Source organism: Coregonus lavaretus, assembly GCF_964263955.1.
Source record: "Coregonus lavaretus genome assembly, chromosome: 8".
Taxonomy (NCBI): Eukaryota; Metazoa; Chordata; class Actinopteri; order Salmoniformes; family Salmonidae; genus Coregonus; species Coregonus lavaretus.
Window position 1 is genome coordinate 51,197,513 of NC_139995.1, and position 24,173 is coordinate 51,221,685.

Consider the following 24,173-nt stretch of genomic DNA (forward strand, 5'->3'; position numbering starts at 1 on the left):
TTAATTATCTTTTTGTTTTCTCATGATTTGGTTGGGTCTAATTGTGTTGCTGTCCTGGGGCTCTGTGGGGACTGTTTGTGTTTGTGAATAGAGCCCCAGGACCAACTTGCTTAGGGGACTCTTCTCCAGGTTCATCTCTCTGTAGGTGATGGCTTTGTTATGGAAGGTTTGGGAATCGCTTCCTTTTAGGTGGTTGTAGAATTTAACGGCTCTTTTCTGGATTTTGATCATTAGCGGGTATCGGCCTAATTCTGCTCTGCATGCATTATTTGGTGTTTTACATTGTACACTGAGGATATTTTTGCAGAATTCTGCATGCAGAGTCTTAATTTTGTGTTTGTCCTATTTTGTGAATTATTGGTTGGTGAGCAGACCCCAGACCTCAGAACCATAAAGGGCAATGGGTTCTATAACTGATTCAAGTATTTTTTGCCACATCCTAATTGGTATGTCGAATTTTATGTTCCGTTCTCTCTCTCTCTCTCTCTCTCTCTCTCTCTCTCTCTCTCTCACTCGCTCTAACACACACATAATAATGTTCTTTAGTTTAAGCTCTGATAGAAACGTTGATTCTAGATTGTTAAAATGTATAGGTTCCATTCTATTAATGTTAATGTACACATAAAACAGCCCAATGATTACTAAAATAATGTATTTAAACGGCGCTAGGAATTATCCTTCCTGTCCCCTGAAAGCACTGTTAATACTGTATCAATCGTATCACACATACAAAATGTGGTCAAATTTTCAATATCAATAATTATCTATATTTCTTTACCTTTCATCATTTTGTCCTCACTCAGGAAGGGCAGCATGTGTTTGTCCAGAAGGGGTGATTTATCTGGCTACACCATTTTCACAGGGAAGAGGGTGTCAGCACAGCTGTCATTCACTACGTCAAAATACTTTTCTCACCATCTCCACGTACTGGTAGCAGGTGAGGTGGTGGGTACGGCGGCTGACGGCGGGTTGAAGAAGCTAGTAATGGGTGGTCGGGGTCGAGGTCGAGGTCGTCGTCTCGCGCGCAACAGTACTGAGGTGTTTTTTCCCTTTCATGTGGCTAGTTAGCGCTGCCTCCCCCATGTTTGAAACGTCAATATCTTTACTGCACATCTTGCATTTTGCGCATCCTGGGTTTTTGAACTTTCGGCAGCCACAACTCATACTTCGGCATGTGTAGCCAAGCATTATTGAAGGAACATTTACCCGGCATTGCTAGCTAGTTGATTTGTTAGCTATTTAGCTTGCTAACTACGGAGGCCAGCTAGCCCAACATACACGAGCGTGAGAGAGGGAGGGAGGGGGGGCAAAATCATACAAAATAAAAAAATAAAATAAAAAAAACATCCCACTGCTTCCCACTCCACATTTCAAATCACATCCCTACACAGACGGAACATACATCGAAAGGATTCCTTTTAATGCCTCTGCTCTAAAATCCCTGAGTCCCAAAAACCGCTCAGTTGCACTCATAATGATGCCTATTTTCTCAGATTTCCTCTCTGTTTGCGCTGTGCAGTTGATAACCAATGCAATAAACGCTACAGAGTTAACCTTCTTAACATGCAACATGTCAGGATCCCTCTGTTGACATGGAATATTATCTGGTGTCTCTACTCCTACTACTATTATTTATTCAACTTCACTCCTTTCTTCTACTCTTCTCACCGCCTCTGGAGGGGAGACATGCTGGACAGCCCTTATTCTTGCCACTTCCGTCTTCTTCACCCTAACAGGGGACTTCAGGAATTCGGGTGCATGTTCACCACCCCAATTGCAGCATTTAGGCTCAGCTGGCATACGGTACTCCTCCCGTCTACATACACTTGACACATTACCAAATAATTGCCATTTATCACACTGCATGGGTTTGGGCACGAAGGCTCTCACAGGGTATCTCATTAAACCCAAATACACGCGAGAAGGGAGAGACTCTTCACCAACAAAAATATAGAATGGATGGAGTGGGCTTCCTCACTTAATCTACCATGCGGGTCAGTCGTTGTGCACCAACCACTTGATCTAATTCTTCACGTATATATCCTTTGTATTTACTTCTAGCGCCACCCCAGAGATAACACCCTTGATAGGCGCCCTGCTTCGACACATTCCAATCTGATATCTTCTTGAGGCTCAGAGCATGCTCCTTCTGTTACATAGATACACAAAAAAACAGAAAAGAAGCCCACCGTTAACGCACAGTGATTTCTGCCAGCGAAGGAGAAGGAGGTAGCTGCAGCTCAATATGGTGGCTGGAGTATGGGCCAGCAGGTGTGTCTAGAGGAAAGCAGTGGGCATGTGGAAAGAAAATTAGTGGGTGTGTGGAAAGGAGTGGGTGTGTCAAAAGCGCTCTGCTATAGGTTAGACGGTTTTGATTGAGTGGTGTTTTGTTTCCCCTGTTTCTTACAGCACACCTACAGTATATTGAACTACCATACTGCGAGAGTTTGGACTTGTGTTTTGAAGCCAGAGGAGGAGTCTGAGTCATATTTCACTGTTAGTTTTACACAAATAATTGTAGCTTTTCAGTTATAAAACTTGAAATAAAATCATGGGAGGGAATAAAATGCCCACGCTAGCTACCGCCGACATGACCGTGATATGATCATGTCTCAGGATTGCAGGCGTGGCTATACAACACCTGCGCACTGGTCGCCAGCTTATCGACTTGTTGTGCAGTCCAATCAGCCGCGCAAAACGGTCTTGAGTGGCAACAAATCTGCCCAATTAGCTGATTCGCATTCCATACACTCCTTTCGACACACCCACTCGCCCATACGCCGGTCACCATATTGGGCTGCAGCTACCCAGACTTTCAGCAGAGGGCAAACGAGTAAGTGCAATGTCAATGAGGGCCAACAGAGATTTTCTTTAAGAATATATTTGTAAACACCATTTAAGTTATTAAATTGCATTCTGAGCACCTTTCGTTGACTGTTTCATTTATTCCGAATATGGCGGAAATTACATCTGTAGTCCTGTGATCTGTGAATGTTGGGCACTCGGAATTCCAGGGTTGTGTTTCATTCCCGCTGGGGTCACCAATACAAACAATGTATGTAGGCCTACTCACTGTTATAAGTCGCTTTAGATAAAAGTGTCTGCTCAATGGCACATATTATATTTATATAACTGCGCGACCAAGTCACTATTCACTTTACATTTGTAAATACAGTCATACTTGCCATAGAACATGGTAGTGTGTCTGACAGCAAAACGGTGAAATACTATTATACTGTTAAACAGAAAATATTACGCACAGTTGCACCAAACTTTTGTTAAAAAAAACTCTTTATTTATCCTACATAGCAGACTTTCTAAAGAGTTGCGGTTCAATGGGACCTGAAGCATGTTCCACAAGCAGACCCTCATGACAACTATAGCTTAGAATGAAATAAGAACCTGAAAATACATTTTTATCAATATCACAATGGCAGTGTTAATCTATAAACCATCATGTTCCAATCAGGTGCATCAACATATCTCAATTTCTTTGTATTTGTGGTTATAAATATACATCATAATTATGTCATATTCACCAAATATCCGGTAACAATTTGTGGTGTGTGCATATAACACAATGTCAATTTGGAACTGAACCGTAGGACCTAAATGCAAAGCATAAATTGCATGAACATAAGTAGATGGGTTTATATAGGCCTACATTTTATGTAGGGGTTTTGGTTGTAGATATCTGTATTTTCACTCATAATAGCAACATGCAAAAATATGCTTCAGTTCCTTCAGCGTGCCTTCATAGCCTTCAGCCTATTGATTCGGTCAATTACATTCATCAATATCCAAGACACTAACAAACATTATAAAGATTACACAAATATTTGGCAGAAGCATAAACACTTGAAGTAGACTGTGGATTGCTTTCCAAAAACGTCTATTTCAACAAACACTGATTGCTACACTTTCATGTTGCTCTCACTTGAACGATTCATAATGCACAATCATTTACAGATACAGTATGTAAGGCATTGGAAGGGATGGCAGCTTACTACACTATTAAATAATGTTAGGATAAACCTATGCAAACTCAATTACTACTGAACAGTGTCGGCTATAATTAAATAAGCGTTTGTAATACGGAAACAAAACAATGTCACCAAATCTCATACTAAGCGACTTCTTCAAACACAAAAAGATAAATATAACAGTAAAGGGAATCAATGCTTTTGAAAATAATAATTCAACTCAGATATCAAGCAATTAATGTGACGTGGTCGGCAGGTAGCTTAGTGGTTAAGAGCGTTGTGCCAGTAACCGAAAGGTCGCTGGTTCTAATCCCCGAGCCGACTAGGTGAAAAATCTGCCGATGTGCCCTTGAGCAAGGCACTTAACCCTAATTGCTCCTGTAAGTCGCTCTGGATAAGAGCGTCTGCTAAATGACGTAAATGTAAAATGTAAATGTAATTATAAGTGCTACATATATGTGGGATAAATATAACATTGGTTGAACAATATGTTTTCATTCTCCTTACGGTCCTTGGAGAGGGTCAGGAATGGTCCGATTTGTAACTATCAACATCTAATACACAAAACAACACAGTTCATTTTGACAGGAAATCATGAGAAATGTAGGCATGCGGTCAATGTTTATGTAAAACAAAAAACAAACAACAAAAAAAGAAAATCAGGAATGATGATAAGGAAAGTGAAAGGAAAATACTGTGTTGGCGGAAGCGTTTTCAGCTAAAGTCCCGGTTGGTGAGTATCATGGGGGCGACCAGCGTCCAGGTGTAGATGGTAAGGCACACCCAACTGGAGATGATCTTCACCCAAACCGCCGGCCACTTGCTGGTCATGGCATTGTAGTCTGCATCAGGACTGTGTGGGGAAAAAAATAAGATTTATATATATTGTCATATCTGAACAATTGTTACGGTGTGAATCGGTAGGAGAAATATCCATGGTATAAGTGTTGCGTTGCAACATTTCTGTGTTGCTTTGTGGTCACTTTCATTTTAGAGAGATGGAGCCGTCTCCTGTTGTGCAGAGTTGAAATATAAAATATTGAACTATAAAAGAACACATGCCAAACATGTATCGATGTGCAATGAATGTCGTTCCTCTTTAGTGTCAGAACGTTGTGGTTCCTCCCCATTTTTGACATACATATTATGAACAACGGGAGTGTCACTAGCTGTCCAATCCTTGCTCTCTCCGTCCTTATTTCCTCAAAACTAATTGGAGGAGGATCTCAGAGGGAGGGACCTTGGCTCCTCAAATCCTTCAAAGGGAATTAAGGAAACAAGGACGGAGGAAGCAAGGACTTAACAGCTAGTGACGTTTTCAGACACAGCACTTCATGACGCTGGTCATCTGTATAGTTTGGCCATCCTGACCTGTACCAGTTGGTGAGAGTCATCATGATGTAGAGCGAAGCCAGGAAGAGCATGAAGTGGAAGAAGGAATAGTTGTACTGGACCGTGTCCCTCTCGTTGTCCTCCACACGCCTGGGACCCTTTCTCCCGGTCCCTCCCTCCTCCTCGTCCGGGGTGCCTGCTTTACTCTCCTCCAGGATCACCTTGTCGTTAGAGGCCATGGTTAACTTGTTCACCTGGCTGGTGTTGGACGAGCGGATGCTGCAAGGAAGTACACATTTATAAGTATTATAATAAGCACTATAATAATTTCATAAGCAATTATAACATAACATATAAAGCATTTGTAAGCATTTATAAGTATTTCTAATTATTGTAATGCTTTAATAAACTATAACCAAAGTGGATTGCATTAGCGCTTTTCACAGTGCTCAAACTGCAAACTGAAATTCTAATTCTGTGAACGGGGGAGTCCCCACATCCACTAATACTGTGAGGCACCAACAAATGTACATTTCTTCTATTCCCCAAACCACGATGTGCTGTAGCTGTACTCAGGTCTGCCTTGCTGACCAATCACACCTGGAGTAGAGGATGCAGAGGACGAAGATGGCCAATCCCACGATGCTCTGGGCGTCCCACCATTGCAGATAGGGGGAGGACAGGATGGGCTCCTCGGTGCCGATGATCACCACGACCGTCTGGTTCTCGATCTCCAATGGGGCCAGTGTGGGCACCAGTGTCTGCTGGAAGATGCTCAGCAGGCTGGGGTTGCATGTCCGGTCTAAAGGGGGACCGGGGGGTGGTTGCCCAACAGGGGAAAAAATGAACGATATTGAGATTTCCACTTTTTCCCTTTCATTTTTATATACTATTTAATTAGTTGTAAATCATAATCATATCATTAATCCATGGGAGGGGGTGGTGACTTTTCAGTTTGACTTGAGCTGAACAGGTGAATTTGCAATTTGCTCAGGCAATGTAGAGTTTAAGCAAGTACGTGTTTGTAATTAAGAATTTATTTGATAGTACCCAGTAATTAGTCATATAGAGAAGCATTTAAACTATTGGTTAATGAAGTATGAATTAATAATGAACATTAGGAGAAACAAGATAAGGATGCAGTGCTGTTGTGGCAGCAGCTATAACAGTATCTCTTACCAGGCTCGTTGTTCATGGCCGACCAGGTCAGATACATGGTATACATGGTCATGATGGAAGACTGGAGTAGACCAGATCGGGGATGGAAATTCTAAAAATAATTAAACAAAACAACTGTGATTTACAAACGGATACCAAAAATGTTTTTTTTATTATTATCTACACTACAGGTCAAAGGTTTTAGAACACCTACTCATTCAAGGGTTTTTCTTCATTTTTACTATTTTCTACATTGTAGAATAATAGTGAAGACATCAAAACTATGAAATAACACATATGGAATCATGTATTAACCAAAAAAGTGTTAAAACAAATATATATTTGAGATTCTTCAAATAGCCACCCTTTAACTTGATGACAGCTTTGCACACTCTTGGCATTCTCTCAACCAGCTTCACCTGGAATGCTTTTCCAACAGTCTTGAAGGAGTTCCCACATATGCTGAGCACTTGTTGGCTGCTTTTCCTTCACTCTGTGGTCCGACTCATCCCAAATCATCTCAATTTGGTTGAGGTCAGGGGATTGTGGAGGCCAGGTAATCTGATACAGCACTCCATCACTCTCCTTGGTAAAATAGCCCTTACACAGCCTGCAGGTGTGTTGGGTCATTGTCCTGTTGAAAAACAAATGATAGTCCCACTAAGCCCAAACCAGATGGGATGGCGTATCACCGCAGAATGCTGTGGTAGCCATGCTGGTTAAGTGTGCCTTGAATTCTAAATAAATCACACAGACAGTGTCACCAGCAAAGCACTCCCACACCATAACACCTCCTCCATGCTTTATGGTGGGAAATACACACGCAGAGATCATCCGTTCACCCACACCGCGTCTCACAACGACACGGCGGTTGGAACCAAAAATCTCAAATTTGGAGTCCAGACCAAAGGACACATTTCCACCGGTCTAATGTCCATTGCTTGTGTTTCTTGGCCCAAGCAAGTCTTTTCTTCTTATTGGTGTCCTTTAATAGTGGTTTCGTTGCAGCAATTCGACCATGAATGCCTGATTCACAGTCTCCTATGAACAGTTGATGTTGAGATGTATCTGTTACTTGAACTCTGAAGCATTTATTTTGGCTGCAATTTCTGAGGCTGGTAACTCTAATGAACTTATCCTCTGCAGCAGAGGTAACTCTGGGTCTTCCATTCCTGTGGCGGTCCTCATGAGAGCCAGTTTCATCATAGCGCTTGATGGTTTTTGCGACTGCACTTGAAGAAACGTTCAAAGTTCTTGAAATGTTCCGTATTGACTGACCTTCTTGTCTTAAAGTAATGATGGACTGTCGTTTCTCTTTGCTTATTTCAGCTGTTCTTGTCATAATATGGACTTGGTCTTTTACCAAATAGGGCTATCTTCTGTATACCCCCCCCCTACCTTGTCACAACACAACTGATTGGCTCAAACGCATTAAGAAGGAAAGACATTCCACAAATTAACTTTTAAGAAGGCACACCTGTTAATTGAAATGCATTCCAGGTGACTACCTCATGAAGCTGGTTGAGAGAATGCCAAGAGTGTGCAAAGCTGTCATCAAAGCAAAGGGTGGCTATTTGAAGAATCTCAAACATAAAATATATTTTGATTTGTTTAACACTTTTTTGGTTACTACATTATTTCATAGTTTTGATATCTTCACTATTATTCTACAATGTAGAAAATAGTAAAAATAAAGAAAAGCCCTTGAATGAGTAGGTGTTCTAAAACTTTTGACCGGTAGTGTATATCAGGGTTTCCCAAACTCGGTCCTGGGGTCTCCAATGGGTGCACGTTTTAGTTTTTGCCCTTGCATCACATAGCTGATTCAAATAATCAACGCTTGATGATGAGTTGATTATTTGAAATCAGCTGTGTAGTGCTAGGGCAAAAACCAAAACGTGCACCCCATGGGAGGCCATAGGACCGAAATTGGAAACTCTTATCTAAATTATTATCACTGCATTGTTGGGAAAGAGCTCTCAAGAAAGAATTTCATTGTACCGTTTTACACCTGTTGTATGCTGTGCACGTGGCAAATAAACATTGAAACTTGAACATGTTGAAAGTGACATCTGAGTAGGCATCATTGGAGGTTTTTCCAGGTAGGAAAGGGAGGATGGATAAAAAAATCCTCCATGTAATAAATATACAAAAGTCACCAGCCGCCACTGGTAGGCATGTGTGTTATAATTAGGGCCTGGATTTGTTCTTAACCACAAGTATTTCAAGCTGTACTTCAATCCTTATCCTCGAGGCGTCACTGCAGGCAGTTTATCTCAGCAGTTACCAGATAATCAATACACCGATGGGTCACACTCATATGATTACAGTTAAAATGTCAAAAACGTACCATAAAAATGTAGCAGATCTAGGTTCAGCCTACGCTCCCCCAAATGCTAACCTTAACCACTACAGGGGCAAATGCTAAACTGACCTACGAATGAAATGATGAATATGAACTTTAAAGGAGCATTGAAAGAACCTTGAACGAGGGCTCACCTGTACTCTGGGCAGGATGGACACGACAGAGGCTACGGCACAGAGGATCATGTTGAAGCTGATGAAGAACTTGTTGAGCAGACAGCCCTCTGACTGCGTGTAGAAGACGTACATCATGACGACGGCGATGAAGGCCATGACGTAGTTGAGTCCAGTTACAGCGAACAAGGCTAGACGGAAGACGATAGAGAGAATCAGATTCGAGTTGCATTGTTTTGATAAAGCAGGACAGATTCTGTCGTAGAGCATTATATACTGTCAGCACTATTGACAACTGACCTTATGTTACAGTTCACCATGTATTTACCTGCTTGAATTGATATCACATACTTTACTAAAAAGTACCAGGTGAATACTTGCTAAAACAGGACTTCAAATAAATGTCACATCAGCATCTCTAATGATCAAAACAACAATAATTTGGCCAATCATAAACACTGTGTTGATGCTCTTTTATTCCACCTTTTTCTTCTCTTTCATTTTAGTGTTTTACTGCTAACTAAGTGTGTTGCGATTGTAAGTGGATTTTAAATCAAGTTTGATTTGATTTGACTTCCCCCAGCAGAGGGTCAGGCAGACTCACCTGCGTACCAGCCCCTGGAGTTCCCGCTTTCCATGTTGTCCACCCAGGACTCATTCCAGGAGTGGGCAAAGTCCACCATCAGAATCAGCTGGATCAGGATGAAGAAGAATGCCCCAGAGATACCCACCACAAACCACACTGCACACACCAACACACAGACACAGACACACACACCATCAACTATCCACAAGCACGGCTAAGTAGAAAGTTATTACTATATTTCAATTTACAATAAATTGTAATATCAACCATTAATAGTATATCACTCATGTTTATGCTGATTGTGCATGCTATGCATGGTCAAGTGCTACATTGATCAATCATAATTAATACACAAATATCAACGTTCGCATCATAAACTATGACACATTATTTAAATTGTGTCAATCTTACAGTGAGTGAAAGGCCCCTCAGGGATATAAAAGGCACCGACTGTCACTGCAACCATGGTGGCAATCTTAAAGAACCAAAACCTGCATGGGGGAAAGGAAGTCATTCGTCAACTGAATCGAACAGACAAAGAACCATATGTGCATTTTGAAAGAAAATGTGATAGACTTCATGAATCATTATTAGAAAGTACTGAAAATAAATATGAAATAAAAAAACGAATAGTATTATAGTAAGTATTATTGAAACAGAGAAGTGTGATCACATGACATGATCTTTCAATAATGGCACTTGATGTGGTGTACAGATAAAATATATATATTTTTTAATATTGACAGTATGAGCATTTAAAAAAAATGCACATATGGTTATTTTGTTGCAAGGGTATACCTAGTAAATATACATGAATAGGCTTAATATGTACATTTCTAAAAACCTGTTTTCGCTTTGTCATAATGGAGTATTGTGTGTAGATAGATGAGGGGGAAAAATACTTTTATCAATTTTAGAATAAGGCTGTAACGTAACAAAATGTGGAAAAAGGGAAGTGGTCTGAATACTTTCCGCGTGCACTGTACATGATTAGGCTTATGCTGTATTGCTGTTACTATAAACTCTAGTGCAGTTATTCTCCTCTGTTTCAGAGAGGCACGGCGGCCTAAAACACGTTAGCTCAGTGACCTGTTGTGGAAGAGATTATTTCATTAATATTGCCATTGGTTGTTGTGACAGTGTGTGTAGCAGTGTGATAGTCATACTGTATGACAGAAAGAAAATTGTCAACAAACAAGGGTGTCTTACCAGTACCTCATTATGACATTAGTTAAGTTACAAGCAGTGTACATGTTATTTTCAGTTTATAATAATAAAAGGGTATTCACCTTAATACTGACTTTTAAGTCAAAGTTGGCATAGAAACAAGTAGTATTACACGTAGGCCTTTACTTGTAGTATTTTTATTTTATGTATATATTTTTTTAAGGGGTGCATCATGTGATGGCTGGTTACCCGTTGTGGATGGCGGAGCGCGGGTCTCGGCTGTTCTTGACATTGATCATAATCAGAGCGAACGCCAGGAAACACATGCTCATTCCGAAGCACACCCGGTACACGGCTTTGTAGCCCACAAAGATCCCACAGTTCATGTTGGCATGGATCCCTGGGATAGAAGAGCCTGCTCCGCCTTCACAGAACCCAGGAATCTACAGGCACAGATGGACATTGGCACAAACCATTCAGGTCAGTCTAACCTACTGTACAGAGTAGGCCAGCATTACTATAGCCTGGCTGCATGATTCTGTATTCAATAACCTAACATTTTCACTTTGGTACTGGAAGTCAACAACAACTTGGCTACTATCATGAGTGACTATACTACAAATGTCAGCTTTTCACATACAGTATTATAACCATTCATACAGCAGTGTTCATTTAGTTTAGTCTTAGTCATTTTGACTCTCATATCATTAAGTGTTAGTCACATTTTTGTCATTTGAATAATGATTTAGTATAGTTATGGTCAAAATAACCAAAACAGTGGGTCATTTTTTATCAACTAAATGCCCTTTAATTTTTGTCCCATCATATTTGTATTGCCTCATTAACCTACAGTACCGGTCAAAAGTTTGGACACACCTACTCATTCAAGGGTTTTTCTTATTTTTACTATGTTCTACATTGTAGAATAATAGTGAAGACATCAAAACTATGAAATAACACATATGGAATCATGTAGTAACCAAAAAAGTGTTAAACAAATCAAAATATATTTTATATTTGAGATTCTTCAAATAGCCACCCTTTGCCTTGATGACAGCTTTGCACATTCTTGGCATTCTCTCAACCAGCTTCACCTGGAATGCTTTTCTAACAGTCTTGAAGGAGTTCCCACATATGCTGAGCACTTGTTGGCTGCTTTTCCTTTACTCTGCGGTCTGACTCATCCCAAACCATCTCAATTGGGTTGAGGTCGGGGGATTGTGGAGGCCAGGTCATCTGATGCATCACTCCTTCTTGGTAACATAGCCCTTACACAGCCTGGAGGTGTGTTGGGTCATTGTCCTGTTGAAAAACAAATGATAGTCCCACTAAGTCCAAACCAGATGGGATGGCGTATCGCTGCAGAATGCTGTGGTAGCCATGCTGGTTAAGTGTGCCTTGAATTCTAAATAAATCACACAGACAGTGTCACCAGCAAAGCACTCCCACACTATAACACCTCCTCCATGCTTTATGGTGGGAAATACACACGCAGAGATCATCCGTTCACCCACACCGCGTCTCACAACGACACGGCAGTTGGAACCAAAAATCTCAAATTTGGAGTCCAGACCAAAGGACAAATTTCCACCGGTCTAATGTCCATTGCTCGTGTTTCTTGGCCCAAGCAGGTCTCTTCTTATTGGTGTCCTTTACTAGTGGTTTCTTTGCAGTAATTCGACCATGAAGGCCTGATTCACACAGTCCCCTATGAACAGTTGATGTTGAGATGTGTCTGTTACTTGAACTCTGTGAAGCATTTATTTGGGCTGCAATTTCTGAGGCTGGTAACTCTAATGAATTTATCCTCTGCAGCAGAGGTAACTCTGGGTCTTCCTTTCCTGTGACAGTCCTCATGAGAGCCAGTTTCATCATAGCGCTTGATGGTTTTTGCGACTGCACTTGAAGAAACATTCAAAGTTCTTGAAATTTTCAATTTTTGACTGACCTTCATGTCTTAAAGTAATGATGGACTGTCGTTTCTCTTTGCTTATTTGAGCCGTTCTTGCCATAATATGGACTTGGTCTTTTACCAAATAGGGCCATCTACTGTATACCCCTCCACCTTGTCACAACGCAACTGATTGGCTCAAACGCATTAAGGAGGAAAGAAATTCCACAAATTAACTTTTAAGAAGGCACACCTGTTAATTGAAATGCATTCCAGGTGACTACCTCATGAAGCTGGTTGAGAGAATGCCAAGAGTGTGCAAAGCTGTCATCAAGGCAAAGGGTGGCTATTTGAAGAATCTCAAATATAAAATAGATTTTGATTTGTTTAACACTTTTTTGGTTAATACATGATTTCATGTGTTATTTCATAGCTTTGATGTCTTCACTATTATTTTACAATGTAAAAAATAGTAAAAATAAAGTAAAACCCTTGAATGAGTAGGTGTGTCCAACCTTTTGACTGGTACTGTATAGTAAACATTAATCACTGACTTCCATGTGCACAAAAATACATAGCCTTGTCTTACCAATATATTTTTCTGCATAACATCCTATTCTCTTCCCAACAGCAGAAATATGACAAACATACACAATAATAATATATTATAGAATAATTATCTGGCCATGTAAATTCAGTCTACAAAGATATTACACATTACATATAAAACAAACGAGAAAGAAAGAAAGAAAGAAAGAAAGAAAGAAAGAAAGAAAGAAAGAAAGAAAGAAAGAAAGAAAGAAAGAAAGAAAGAAAGAAAGAAAGAAAGAAAGAAAGAAAGAAAGAAAGAAAGAAAGAAAGAAAGAAAGAAAGAAAGAAAGAAAGAAAGAAAGAAAGAAAGAAAGAAAGAAAGAAAGAAAGAAAGAAAGAAAGAAAGAAAGAAAGAAAGAAAGAAAGAAAGAAAGAAAGAAAGAAAGAAAGAAAGAAAGAAAAAGAAACTGACTGCAAAATACAGTAGTATGGGTTGCACCTCCTTCACTCGGTCGGGTCTTTGCCATTGTTATCAACGTTCCAGATAGAAAGACATAGCTAAACTCAATGCTGCTACTGTTTTTAATTTCGTAAAGCAGCTTGTGTTTCTTAACCAGGCAAAGGGCATTTAATTAAAAGGCTGGTGGTGACTGGTTAGCTAAGGTGAAGCAAGAGTCACCTGCGTGATGTGTATAAAATCGGAGGCTGAGCCGGAGCGGAGCCTATCTGCCCAAACTCATCGCTTGCTGCCCCGCAGCTCACCAACTGATGTAGGCTGTGTTTGCCGGGTGTGAAGCGTCCTTCCCGCTGCTGAACACAACTGTGGTGCGCATCTGTGCTGCTAGTATTAATTGTGCTTATCACTAAAAAGCTCTCAATCTCACCAAAAACTCTTCTCCAGTCCACTTTGTAGTCAGATTTTAGTCACAGAGATCATTTTGTCTCGTCAACTGAAATGAAAAATAGTTTTAGTTTAGCTATAGTTTTTTCTGTGTCTATTTAGTCGGTTATAGTCACGTCAACTGCCACGGAAGAATAGGTGTTTGACAAATATTTTAGTCACTATTTTTGTTGACGGAATTAACACTGCCATAAAGTAATTCAACTTTCCCATTTGCAATGAATATACAGGTAACTGCAGAAATAAAGGAAACATGAGTAAATGAGGGATACAACATATATTGAAAGCATGTGCTTCCACACAGGTATGGTTCCTGAGTTAATTAAGAAATTAAAACATCCCATCATGCTTAGGGTCATGTATGAAAATGCTGGGCAGACCATTATTTTGGCTACCATGATTAAAAGAAGAGATCTCAGTGACTTTAAAAGAGGGAGCATAGTCACCAGATCTCAACCCAATTTAACACTTATGGGAGAGACAGCGTTTTCCACCACCATCAACAAAACACCAAATGATTACATTTCTTGTGGAAGAATGGTGTCGCATCCCTCCAATAGAGTTCCAGACACTTGTAGAATCTATGCCAAGGTGCATTGAAGCTGTTCTGGTGGTTCTTAGTGGCTCAACGCCCTATTAAGACACTATGTTGGAGTTTCCGTTATTTTGTCAGTTACCAGTATATGACAATGTTTCAATTTAGAATGACAGTATACACAGACTTGCAATGTTAATGCAACCTTAATATGCAGTAAGGTTGCAACTCTGAGTAGGCCCCTACTGTTTTATACTGTGTGTGACTTAACTCTTCCCACCAATAGCCTCCCCATGTATTCAAGCATTATTAAAGCAACAAATGACCATTCACCATGTACACAAACATCTACTATGACACATCATGGCTCATCATCTCATGCGCACACACACACACACACACAGTGTTTCTCAATATGCATACTAGCGTGCTCCGAGCACGCAATCTGGAGCACGGGAGGGTCGGCGCATGAGGGCACTTCTCGGATGCGTACTCCACTCGTACACATTTCGAAGCATGCATTGACACCTGTTGTATTCGGCGGATGTGACAAATACGATTTGATCGAACAGTAATATGATGCAACCAACTAAAAAAAACGTCTCAACACTTCTCGACATAAAATGGCGGCCATTACTTGAGCTGAAGCGAGAGAAAATAAACTGACTTCAGAATTAAATGTTTCCCAATCAAATCTAATGTTACCTGACTACAATATTGTATCTTGAAAAAAGTAATAAATACATGCAGTGTTAATTTTGGCATGTTTACCAGCTTACAATACCCACTGTAGTGTGCGTAGATCGCAATCCCATCATAAGTCAATAGGGCCAACTGGCTAACTACTACCAAATGTATTTTTTTTTAAAATAACTAACCCATTGTTCTATCTGTGCTACTACTGTTAGCTAGCTAGTTACAAATAATTGACATTACCTTGCATAACATTACTTTTTCATTTTTGCCTGTTAAACTATCTGGTTAACTACATTATTACGATTCACATATAGCTAGCTGATAGTTATGAAGAAAACGTTTGCTTTGTGTATATCTTGTTTCGTCTTTATTGCCATTGTCCTGGCTGGAAGAAGGTTCAGTGAATGGGGAGGTGCTGTGTGTGAGGTCATACAGTAGGGGGAGTGCTTCTCAAATGGAATGTTTTATGCGTTCTCCACACTCGCCCTCACAAGAACGGACTCAAGAGGAACGTCCTCGGAGAATGCACTCGGAGCATGAGAGTGTGGAGTATGGTAGTATGCATATTGAGAAACACATCGATTGGCCCGTCTCGTACCTTTTTTAGCTGCTCGTCCACTCCCGGTGACAACATGATGCAGGCTATAATGGTCCCTAGAAACAGGATGAAGGCGTAGATGACTCGCGTCACCGTGGAGTTCTTGCTCTGGGGACAGCATCTGCACAGCAAGCATGTTGCACTGCTACATAGACACGGCACCTAGACGGAAAGAGATAGGGAAAGACCATTGCCAAACGTTGCCGTAACATTATAGGCCAGCTAGGGACAAGCCAGTCGATGCAGACTGATTAACCTTAGTATTGGCACTTGCAGCAATGTGGTAGTAGACTTGAACCGAATCCAAACGCAATCAAAACAGCCCAGCAAATATCTTTGAGTTTTCTTTTGGGGTTTATTTCAAATTGGCCTGGGTGCCAGTCTGAGAAATGTGCTTTGTCTTCTCTGAGAGGGCTACAATCTGAGGCGAAACAAACTTGTCAACTTCCTCAAATGCTATAAAAAAAAATTCACAAGAGGGCAAAGGGGAAGATTGCAGAGTAAAATCAAGTCCGCTTAAAAAAGCTGTTGCCTACTGATTCAACCAAGACAAAGAAACAATACATTGGTCTAACCTACCACACCAAAAGTGGGTTTTGCTGCAGTATTGACAATAGCCCAACCGTTACAAAGGGATGCAGGTGTTTAAGACACCTGACTCTGCAGAGTGGTAGGTAGCCTACTAGCCTGGGAGCTTGTAAACAACTCAATTCCCCAGGCAGGCAGACACAAGGTCGGCTTAGCCATGGGAAGCCAGAATGTGTGCCAGCCACCTAGCTAGCTCGCCATCCCTATAACACGACTGATGAGGACATCCTGGAGTTACCTTAGTCCTGACCTGCTTTAGCTGGGACAAAGCGGAGATGAACCATGAAACAGAAGTGGACTGTCCAATAGCCAGACAGTTCAAATGGAGGTCGGAAGACATTGGATTAGGCTTGTTGTTGTATGCGTTTGTCTCAATCGTAAATCTCAGAAAAACCTAAATTCATATTTCTAGAGGCATGTAGAGTAGTTACCGAATATCCCGTCCTACTATTGTTTTTGAAACGATACATGGCAACATTGTGTGGTGGTGGCTTGGGTTTGCTGGGTAGTATAGCATAGGGGTCTTGGCCAACACTTACTACCTGGGTCTGAGACAAAGTACGACTGTATAACTCATCACTGAGCTGCACCAAAAAGAGGCCCAACGCACTTTGTCCTCTTGTTGTTACAATATGACATTTCGCTCTAGGCCCTAGGCTATAATGACAAAACCACTGTATGAGATGACAAAGAAATGCATGTTCTTACATATATGCCATTACATGTAATGTATGTCATTATACAGTGGGGAGAACAAGTATTTGATACACTGCCGATTTTGCAGGTTTTCCTACTTACAAAGCATGTAGAGGTCTGTAATTTTTATCATAAGTACACTTCAACTGTGAGAGACATAATCTAAAACAAAAATCCAGAAAATCACATTGTATGATTTTTAAGTAATTAATTTGCATTTTATTGCATGACATAAGTATTTGATCACCTACCAACCAGTAAGAATTCCGGCTCTCACAGACCTGTTAGTTTTTCTTTAAGAAGCCCTCCTGTTCTCCACTCATTACCTGTATTAACTGCACCTGTTTGAACTCGTTACCTGTATAAAAGACACCTGTCCACACACTCAATCAAACAGACTCCAACCTCTCCACAATGGCCAAGACCAGAGAGCTGTGTAAGGACATCAGGGATAAAATTGTAGACCTGCACAAGGCTGGGATGGGCTACAGGACAATAGGCAAGCAGCTTGGTGAGAAGGCAACAACTGTTGGCGCAATTATTAGAAAATGGAAGAAGTTCAAGATGACGGTCAATCACCCTCGGTCTGGGGCTCCATGCAAGATCTCACCTCGTGGGGCATCAATGATCATGAGGAAGGTGAGGGATCAGCCCAGAACTACACGGCAGGACCTGGTCAATGACCTGAAGAGAGCTGGGACCACAGTCTCAAAGAAAACCATTAGTAACACACTACGCCGTCATGGATTAAAATCCTGCAGTGCACACAACGTCCCCCTGCTCAAGCCAGCGCATGTCCAGGCCCGTCTGAAGTTTGCCAATGACCATCTGGATGATCCAGAGAGGGAATGGGAGAAGGTCATGTGGTCTGATGAGACAAAAATATAGCTTTTTGGTCTAAACTCCACTTGCTGTGTTTGGAGGAAGAAGAAGGATGAGTACAACCTCAAGAACACCATCCCAACCGTGAACCATGGAGGTGGAAACATCTTTCTTTGGGGATGCTTTTCTGCAAAGGGGACAGGACGACTGCACCATATTGAGGGGAGGATGGATGGGGCCATGTATCGCGAGATCTTGGCCAACAACCTCCTTCCCTCAGTAAGAGCATTGAAGATGGGTCGTGGCTGGGTCTTCCAGCATGACAACGACCCGAAACACACAGCCAGGGCAACTAAGGAGTGGCTCCGTAAGAAGCATCTCAAGGTCCTGGAGTGGCCTAGCCAGTCTCCAGACCTGAACCCAATAGAAAATCTTTGGAGGGAGCTGAAAGTCCGTATTGCCCAGCGACAGCCCCGAAACCTGAAGGATCTGGAGAAGGTCTGTATGGAGGAGTGGGCCAAAATCCCTGCTGCAGTGTGTGCAAACCTGGTCAAGACCTACAGGAAACGTATGATCTCTGTAATTGCAAACAAAGGTTTCTGTAACAAATATTAAGTTCTGCTTTTCTGATGTATCAAATACTTATGTCATGCAATAAAATGAAAATTAATTACTTAAAAATCATACAATGTGATTTTCTGGATTTTTGTTTTAGATTCCGTCTCTCACAGTTGAAGTGTACCTATGATAAAAATTACAGACCTCTACATGCTTTGTAAGTAGGAAAACCTGCAAAATCGGCAGTGTATCAAATACTTGTTCTCCCCACTGTATATGTAGACTAAGTTTTACATGTAGGTTTTACTGCTCCACATACACTACCGGTCAAAAGTTTGGACACACCTACTCATTCAAGGGTTTTTCTTTATTTTTACTATTTTCTACATTGTAGAATAATAGTGAAGACATCAAAACTATGAAATAACACATATGGAATCATGTAGTAACCAAAAAATGTTAAACAAATCAAAATCTATTTTATATTTGAGATTCTTCAAATAGCCACCCTTTGCCTTGATGACAGCTTTGCACACTCTTGGCATTCTCTCAACCAGCTTCATGAGGTAGTCACCTGGAATGCATTTCAATTAACAGGCGTACCTTCTTAAAAGTTAATTTGTGGAATGTCTTTCCTTCTTAATGCGTTTGAGCCAATCAGTTGCTTTTCCAACAGTCTTGAAGGAGTTCCCACATATGCTGAGCACCTGTTGGCTGCTTTTCCATCACTCTGCGGTCCGACTCATCCCAAACCATCTCAATTTGGTTGAAGTTGGGGGATTGTGGAGGCCAGATTATCTGATGCAGCACTCCATCACTCTCTTGGTAAAATAGCCCTTACACAGCCTGGAGGTGTGTTGGGTCATTGTCCTGTTGGAAAACAAATGATCATCCCATCTGGTTTGGCCTTAATGGGACTGTGTATCGCTGCAGAATGCTGTGGTAGCCATGCTGGTTAAGTGTGCCTTGAATTCTAAATCACAGACAGTGTCACCAGCAAAGCACCCCCACACCATAACACATCCTCCTCCATGCTTTACGGCAGAAAATACACATGTGGAGATCATCCGTTCACCCACACCACGCCTCACAAAGACACGCTGTTGGAACCAAAAATCTCAAATTTGGAGTCCAGACCAAAGGACAAATTTCAACCGGTCTAATGTCCATTGCTCGTGTTTCTTGGCCCAAGAAAGTCTCTTCTTTTTATTGGTGTCCTTCAGTAGTGGTTTCTTTGCAGCAATTCGACCTGATGCGGCCTGATTCACACAGTCTCCTCTGAATAGTTGATGTTGAGATGCGTCTGTTACTTGAACTCTATGAAGCATTTATTTGGGCTGCAATTTCTGAGTCTGGTAACTGATGAACTTATCCTCTGCAGCAGAGGTAACTCTGGGTCTTCCATTCCTGTGGCGGTCCTCATGAGAGCCAGTTTCATCACAGCGCTTGATGGTTTTTGCGACTGCACTTGAAGAAACGTTCAAAGTTCTTGAAAGTTTCCGTATTGACTGACCTTCATGTCTTAAAGTAATGATGGACTGTCGTTTCTCTTTGCTTATTTGAGCTGTTTTTGCCATAATATGGACTTAGTCTTTTACCAAATAGGGCTATCTTCTGTATACCCTTCCTACCTTGTCACAACACAACTGATTGACTCAAATGCATTAAGAAGGAAAAAAAATCCACAAATTAACTTTTAAGAAGGCACACCTGTTAATTGAAATGCATTCCAGGTGACTATCTCATGAAGCTGGTTGAGAGAATGCCAAGAGTGTGCAAAGCTGTCATCAAGGCAAATGGTGGCTACTTTGAAGAATCTCAAACACTTGTTTGGTTACTACATGATTCCATGTGTTATTTCATAGTTTTGATGTCTTCACTATTATTCTACAATGTAGAAAATAGTAAAAATAAAGAATAACCCTTGAATGAGTAGGTGTTCTGAAACTTTTGACCGGTAGTGTACATATTATGGCAACAGGTTAGCTACAGTAGGTCTATTTGTGAACAGGTTTAATCATGCCATGGCTGTTGTTTTCAGACTAGGACAAGGCAACAAAGTTAATCTAATTAATCATGAGTAGAGCATGTGACTACTAGTAGCCTAGTATGATTAACCCTTAGGATTTACTGTTGTCCCATAATATGTGTATATTGTGGGCTACTTGGGGGAGACAAATAGTTGATACTGTATTTCCCAATTCCCTATCTTATATGAAAATGAATATTATTTTATATTCTACGGTGCAGTCGGAAAGTATTCAGACCCATTTAATTTTTCCACATTGTTACGTTACAGCCTTATTCTCAAATTGATTAAATTATTTTGTTTCCTCATCAATCTACCCACAATACCCCATAATGACAAAGCAAATTTTAGAAAATGTTTTACAAAATAAAAAAACGGAACAATCACATTTACATTTATATTTAGACCCTTTACTCAGTACTTTGTTGAAGCACCTTCGGCAGCGATTACAGCCTCGAGTCTTCTTGGGTATGAAGCTACAAGCTTGGCACACCTGTATTTGGGGAGTTTCTCCCATTCTTCTCTGCAGATCCTCTCAAGCTCTGTCAGGTTGGATGGGGAGCGTTGCTGCACAGCTATTTTCAGTTCTCTCCAGAGATGTTAGGTCGGGTTCAAGTCCGGGCTCTTGCTGGGCCACTCAAGGACATTTAGAGGCTTGTACCGTAGCCACTCCTGCGTTGTCTTGGCTGTGTGCGTAGGGTCGTTATCCGGTTGAAAGGTGAATCATCGCCCCAGTCTGAGGCCTTGAGCAGGTTTTCATCAAGAATCTCTCTGTACTTTGCTCCATTCATCTTTCCCTCGATTCTGACTAGTCTCCCAGTCCCTGCCGCTGACAAACATCCCCACAGCATGATGCTGACACCACCATGCTTCACCGTAGGGATGGTGCCAGGTTTCCTCCAGATGTGACGCTTGGCATTCATGCCAAAGAGTTCAATCTTGGTTTCATCAGACCAGAGAATCTTGTTTCTCATGGTCTGAGAGTCCTTTAGGTGCCTTTTGGCAAACTCAAAGCGGGCTGTCATGTGCCTTTTACTGAGGAGTGGCTTCCGTCTAGCCACTCTACCATAAAGGCCTGATTAATGGAGTGCTGCAGAGATGGTTGTCCTTCTGGATGGTTCACCCATCTCAACAGAGGAACTTGGGAGCTCTGTCAGAGTGACCATCAGGTTCTAGGTCACCTCCCTGACCAAGGCCCTTCTCCCCCGATTGCTCAGTTTGGCCGGGCGGCCAGCTCTAGGAAGAGTCTTGGTGGTTCCAAACTTGTTCCATTTAAGAATGATGGAGGCCACTGTGTTCTTGGGGACCTTCAATACTGCAGAAATGTTTTGGTACTCTTCCTCCGAGTCTGTGCCTCGACACAATCCTGTCTCAGAGCTCTACGGACAATTCCTTTGACCTCATGGCTTGGTTTTTGCTCTGACATGCACTGTCAACTGTGGGACCTTATATACAGTTGAAGTCGGAAGTTTACATACACTTAGGTTGGAGTCATTAAAAATCGTTTTTCAACCACTCCACAAATATCTTGTTAACAAACTATAGTTTTGGCAAGTCTGTTAGGACATCTACTTTGTGCATGACACAAGTAATTTTTCCAACAATTCCATAGGTCAGAAGTTTACATACACTAAGTTGACTGTGCCTTTAAACAGCTTGGACAATTCCAGAAAATGATATCATGGCTTTAGAAGCTTCTGATAGGCTAATTGACATAATTTTAGTCAATTGGAGGTGTACCTGTGGATGTATTTCAATATTTATTTAATCCATTTTAGAATAAGGCTGTAACGTAACAAAATGTGGAAAAGGGGAAGTGGTCTGAATACTTTCCGATTGCGCTGTAGATGTAAACACATTGAGACCTGAGATTTGTGTAGATGAGCAAACCAGAGCAGAGACCAATTAAAAGCATGTTTTTGACACAAGTCAATTACATAGGCTGACCATTCCATTTTGTTAGTTTCATTTATGTAATTCGTCTCAGATATTACAGGCACCTGAGGCTCCTGGTGATTCTAAGCATCCGCCTGACCAGTGGTGTAAAGTACTTAAGTTAAGTAGTTTTTTGGGGTATCTGTACTTTACTTTTTATATTTTTGACAACTTTTACTTCACTACATTCCTAAAGAAAATAATGTACCTTTTACTCCATACATTTTCCCTGACACCCAAAAGTACTAGTTACATTTTGAATGCTTAGCAGGACTGGAAAATAGCCCAATCACGCACTTATCAAGGGAACATCCCTGGTCATCCCTACTGCCTCTGATCTGGTGGACTCACTAAACACACATGCTTTGGTTGTAAATTATGTCTGAGTGTTGGAGTGTGTCCCTGGCTATCCATAAACATTTAAAAAAAAAAAATTAATGGTGCCGTCTGGTTTGCTTAATATAAGGAATTTGAAATGATTTATAATGTTACTTTTGATACTTAAGTATATTTTAGCAATTACATTTACTTTTGATACTTAAGTGTATTTAAAACCAATTACTTTTAGACTTTTACTCAAGTAGTATTTCACTGGTGGACTTTCAATTTTAGTCAGTTTCTATTACGGTATCTTGACTTTTTCTCAAGTATGACAACTGGGTACTTTTCCACATCTGATCCTGACAACCTTTTTTGAGCTCACCTCAGCTGAACTTGCCTGGGATACTCAGCCATTCTTTCATATATGCCAACCTGGTTCTTGTTCACAAATATGTTCGTGATTATATACGAGAAGCACCTTACCCAGCTTGCGACAGAAAAGGCCCCCAAGACAGCTCCCATAATGTTCCAGTTTCGGTACAAGAGCGCGCTCAATCTCTATAACGGGTTTCTTCCAGGAACGGTACACGTTACTTTTCTGTCCCTCCAGGACTTTCAATGTAGATAAAACTAGAGTACCAATTTTTGAAAATACTAAATATTTTTAAATAAACGATTTTGTTGTAGCGTTGTACAAACGAGTGTTAGCCTACGTCCTCAACCGCGCGTAATCATGGCTGCGTTTCAAAATCTAAGTTGACAGCCCTCCGCCTAAAATCTCAGCCCTTGAATGACGTTTTACATCGTCACATCCGAGTGTACCTTAAACGTCCCTTGCCCAAGCGAGGTAGAGTGATGATCGGAGAAGCAACGTCCTTGGTGGAAATATTGAAGTTGAGCTTAAAAACAACCAACCTAAAGCTATAAATGTAGCTAGTAAGCATTCGTGTCAGGTAGCTAGCTACAGTTACCCATAGCTGGCTAGCTAGTTTTATAGTTTGGTAATGTATTCCCAAAAATATATTTAGGAATCTAGCCACGTTTTATAGGCTCCTCACTACGAGACTAAGCCAATTTGCCAACGCTAAAATCAATGTCTATATATATTTTTTAGCAAGCTAGCGTCATACTTTTTCTGACATACCGAAAATGCAGCCTTGTTGATTATATTTGACACTTTGCCGACACCAGAGTTTGACATGTGACTACAGTTTGCATTGAATTGTGGGTCATATCACCCAAGCAAGTGATCAAAGTTGTTCACTCGCTCCCTCGAGTGGCAGGGCTTGAAAACTATTACAGACTACAAAGGGAAGCACAGCCGCGAGCTGCCCAGTGACACAAGCCTACCAGACGAGCTAAACCACT

The 24,173-nt window shown here is 41.0% G+C and overlaps 1 protein-coding gene across 1 annotated transcript; it reads right to left on the reverse strand.

Annotated features, from left to right (window-relative positions):
• Nucleotides 1-3,273: 3,273 nt before the first annotated feature.
• On the reverse strand, nt 3,274-23,597 carry LOC311133857 (serine incorporator 3-like). Its single transcript, XM_084167460.1, has 10 exons — nt 23,289-23,597; nt 15,857-16,018; nt 10,954-11,147; nt 9,949-10,028; nt 9,556-9,693; nt 8,973-9,142; nt 6,495-6,585; nt 5,916-6,117; nt 5,355-5,594; nt 3,274-4,836 (listed from the first exon to the last, which is right to left on the reverse strand). Exons 1-10 carry the CDS (start codon nt 23,325-23,327, stop codon nt 4,698-4,700), a joined length of 1,455 nt encoding a protein of 484 aa, XP_084023586.1. The 5' UTR covers nt 23,328-23,597; the 3' UTR covers nt 3,274-4,697.
• Between the last annotated feature and the right edge of the window lie 576 nt (nt 23,598-24,173).

Coding starts and splice junctions, on each gene's coding strand:
- LOC311133857 (XM_084167460.1), bottom strand. CDS start 23,327: ATGGGAGCTGTCTTGGGGGCCTTTTCTGTCGCAAGCTGG. Junction 11,148..15,856: donor TGGACGAGCAGCTAAAAAAG/GTACGAGACGGG, acceptor CTGTGCCTGTAG/ATTCCTGGGTTCTGTGAAGG. Junction 10,029..10,953: donor CGCTCCGCCATCCACAACGG/GTAACCAGCCAT, acceptor TCCCCCATGCAG/GTTTTGGTTCTTTAAGATTG.